Source organism: Tupaia chinensis, unplaced genomic scaffold (assembly GCF_000334495.1).
Source record: "Tupaia chinensis unplaced genomic scaffold, TupChi_1.0 Scaffold000502_1, whole genome shotgun sequence".
Classification (NCBI taxonomy): Eukaryota; Metazoa; Chordata; class Mammalia; order Scandentia; family Tupaiidae; genus Tupaia; species Tupaia belangeri.
Window position 1 is genome coordinate 724,655 of NW_006160014.1, and position 3,409 is coordinate 728,063.

The 3,409-nt window shown below is 45.9% G+C and overlaps 1 protein-coding gene across 1 annotated transcript; it reads left to right on the forward strand.

Moving 5' to 3' along the window:
* The first annotated feature begins 1,597 nt into the window (after positions 1-1,597).
* On the forward strand, positions 1,598-2,141 carry LBHD1 (LBH domain containing 1). Its single transcript, XM_027774977.1, has 2 exons — positions 1,598-1,747; positions 1,824-2,141. The coding sequence occupies exons 1-2, from the start codon at positions 1,598-1,600 to the stop codon at positions 2,001-2,003; spliced, it is 330 nt and encodes a 109-aa protein (XP_027630778.1). The 3' UTR covers positions 2,004-2,141.
* The last annotated feature ends 1,268 nt before the right edge of the window (positions 2,142-3,409 follow it).

The window sequence follows — 3,409 nt, forward strand, 5'->3', positions numbered from 1 at the left end:
TGAAAAAGTGTTTAGAAAAGTGTTGGCACCGAGGAGTAAAATCAAATCTGGAGTGAACTAGATAGGAGAGAGAGTGTGTATTCATGGTTGTTGTGGGTTTTACGACTCCCAGTTTTCTGCCCTTCCGGTTTCCTGATTTGTTCTGTTTTGTTCTTAACCGTGAAAGCTGGATTTTTTTTTGGGGGGGGGCGGGGAGGCGCGGAAGTTTAGCTATAGGGCACATGCACTCGCCAGAAAGACAGAGACAGGGGGACAGTGAGAAATCACCCCGCGGGGGGGATGGCCACGCTGCAATCCCTTCTCCTCCAGTCTTCTCTTGGGATCTTGGGCACCCACGCACACGCACCTGGCATCCTGAGGAGTAGTTTCTAGCCTTCCCTCTGTCTCTCTGGTGAGTAGACTCACCTTATGGCAAAAATCTAAAAACAAGAAAGAACTAATGAAGTGTATATGTACATCACTTAAAACCAGCTCCTGGCTGGTCAGCCAGTGGCATGGTGGTTAAGGCAGCTAGATCCCACACGGCTGTGCAGTCACACAACTGATTCAGTAGCGTGAAAAACATGTGCGTTGCATGAGTGTGCCCCAAATCCAATAGAGGTGGAGGAGAAAGGATTGTGGCATGACCGTCACTCACAGAGGAGTGCTTTCTCATTTTCCCTCTCTCTGATAAGCCCATGTAGTCTCTAGAAATTACTTAACCACAACAACAACAAAGAAGTACAACCGGGGCCAGCAGGCGGTATGGTGGATAAGGGCACTGGATTCCCACTTGGCCGACCATGGTTCAAGTCCAGGACCTGGTGACTTTGCTTTCTCGCTTTCCCTTTCTCTCTCTCTGGTGGTCAAATGAAAAAATAACAATAACAATAACAAATGGAATTAAATAAATAAATAATTCTTTAAAAAAAAAAAAGGTACAAACAAACATGCCAGCCTGGGAAAACCAATAAGTAGAAGTCAAGAAATTACAAGTTCATTAAAACTCTTCTCTTAGAGCTAGCAGGTGGTGTGGTGGTTGAGGTATTGGACTCCCACATGGCCGACTGTGGTTTGAGTCCCGGACCCGGTGGCTTGCTTTCTCACTTTCTCTCTCTCTCTCTGGTCAAATGAAAATAAATAAATAAATAAGTAAAATTAAATAATTAAAAAAATAAAACTCTTCTGGGGACCAGCAGGTGGCATGGTGGTTAAGGTGCTGGACACTCCCACATGGCTGACCACGGTTCAAGTCCTGGGCCTGGCGGCTTGCTTTCTCACTTTCTCTCTCTCTCTCTCTCTCTCTCTGGTCAAATTAAAACAAAATGAACAAATAAATTAAAATAAAATAAAATAAAAAAACAAGTCTTCACTCACAGGGTTTTAGTTCAGATGCCCTGTTGTTTCCTATCCTTGCTGCCATCCCAGGTCTCCAGGAGTAAGTAGAAATAAAGCTCCTGTACCACCTCTTGGGCACATAATCTCCTTGAATGTCATCCTCTTTTCAAACGTGATTAAGGGGCCAGGCAGGCTTCAAAGAAGATTAAAGGAGCAGTCTCTGGAATACAGTGGTTGAGGGTACTCTATTCTGAGTTTAACCTGTTGTGTAAGAATCACCATGGCCCTTGTGCCAGGGAACAGTGAGGATGGGCCTTGGCTTAGAGATAGCCCAGGCTCCTCCTGGCATCCAGGAAGTCCTAGACTGACCGATGCTGTCTGGAAAGACAGAGGAGAAATTGGCAGGGTTGAAGATCACCAGGATGTTCAGGTTAGTACTTCCCTACCCTGTGTTCTGAAGTTGACTCAGCCTCCAATTTGCCCAAACTCCTGCTGTCCCTATTCAGGTTCTCTCTCAAAAGTTCCGCCTGCCCTCTATTGTGGTGGAAGCCTCTGAGCCAGACGAAGAGAGTAGGGATCTTCAGTGGCCGCATGAGGAGTTGCTGCTGCTCACAGATGGTGAGGAAGAAGAGGCTGAGGCCTTCTTCCAGGACCAAAGTGAAGAGCCAGGTGAGGGAGGTGGTTAAATCAGTGGGGCTATTGTACCTGGATGTTCTGAGCAGGGCCAGGATGGAAAATTCAGTTGTATGGGCCAAACCCTGTAGCATAGTGATTAAGGGATACATGAGAGACTGAGGTTCAAATTGCAGCTCCAACAGCTTGAAAAACATACTGGGCAGATGTGTATACGTGCCCCAAATCTTCATAAATGGAGAAATGGAGAAGGAGATTGCATTGTGGGTACATATCCTCATGGGGTAGGAGTGGGTGGGTGGAGAGAAAGTTAGAAATCATCCCCAGAGGGGACAGCTACCCACACTCCTTTTTCCTCCATTCTTCTCCTGGGATGTTAGGCATGCACGCAGACACACGGTGTGATTTTCAAGCTGTGAGGCCTGGACTCAAACCACAGTCCTCCATGTGTGAGTCTAAGCCTTACCCTATTAAATTAAACTATTTTGTCCTACAACAGCCGCCATACTCTCACACTTTGATTACTATGGATAAACTGAAATTGTATGTATTAGGCTGTTTTTCTGAGTCAATTGCTAGGTGATAGCCAACCACAGTAGCTAGACTTTAGTCAATCACAGGCATCCTGCCTTTTAAACCTTGTTAATGTAGACAAACTTCAGAATATAAACAATGATTTTACTACCTCATTTAGTTTTTTTGTATGACACTTTCCTGTTCTGACGACTTAAATGCCAGGTTGACCACGAGGCTGGCCGGAGTTGTCCGGAAGTCTGGAGAAAACCGCCCCATTTAAATCATGTTAAAATTTGTTCTATTAAAAGTCTACTGGGGCGGGGGTGGGGGGTCCGAGAGGAGAGTGGAGGAGAAGGGATTGCAGCATGGCCACCCCTCTGGGGGGTGAGTTCTCACTTTCTCTCCGTCTCTGTCTTTCTGGCAAGCGCATGCGCCCTATAGCAAAAACCTCTCCAAAAAAAAAGTCTACTTGGCGGTGGGGGGAGTGGAGGGGCTGCAGGTGGCATGGTGGTTAAGGGTGCTGGACTCACACATGATCGACTGTGGTTAGAATCCTGGACCTGGCGGCTTGCTTTTTTACTTTCTCTCTTTCTCTGTCCCTCTCTGGTCAAATCAAAATAAGTAAGTGAAGTAAAATAATTCCTTTTTAAAAATTACTTTATTTAATTTTATTTATTCATTCATTTATTTATTTCAGTTTGACCGGAGAGGGAGAGACTGAGAGAGAGAAAGAGAGCGCTTGCAAACCACCAGGTCTGGGACTCGAATCATAGTCAGCCATGTGGGAGTCCAGCACCCTTAACCACCAAGCCACCTGCCGGCCCCATAAAGTAAAATTATTAATAAATAAATAAATAAAACCTCTACTCAGGGCTAGCAGGTGGTATGGTGGTTATGGGTGGTTGCCTGACTCCCCATGGCCAACTGCAGTTCGAGTCCTGGA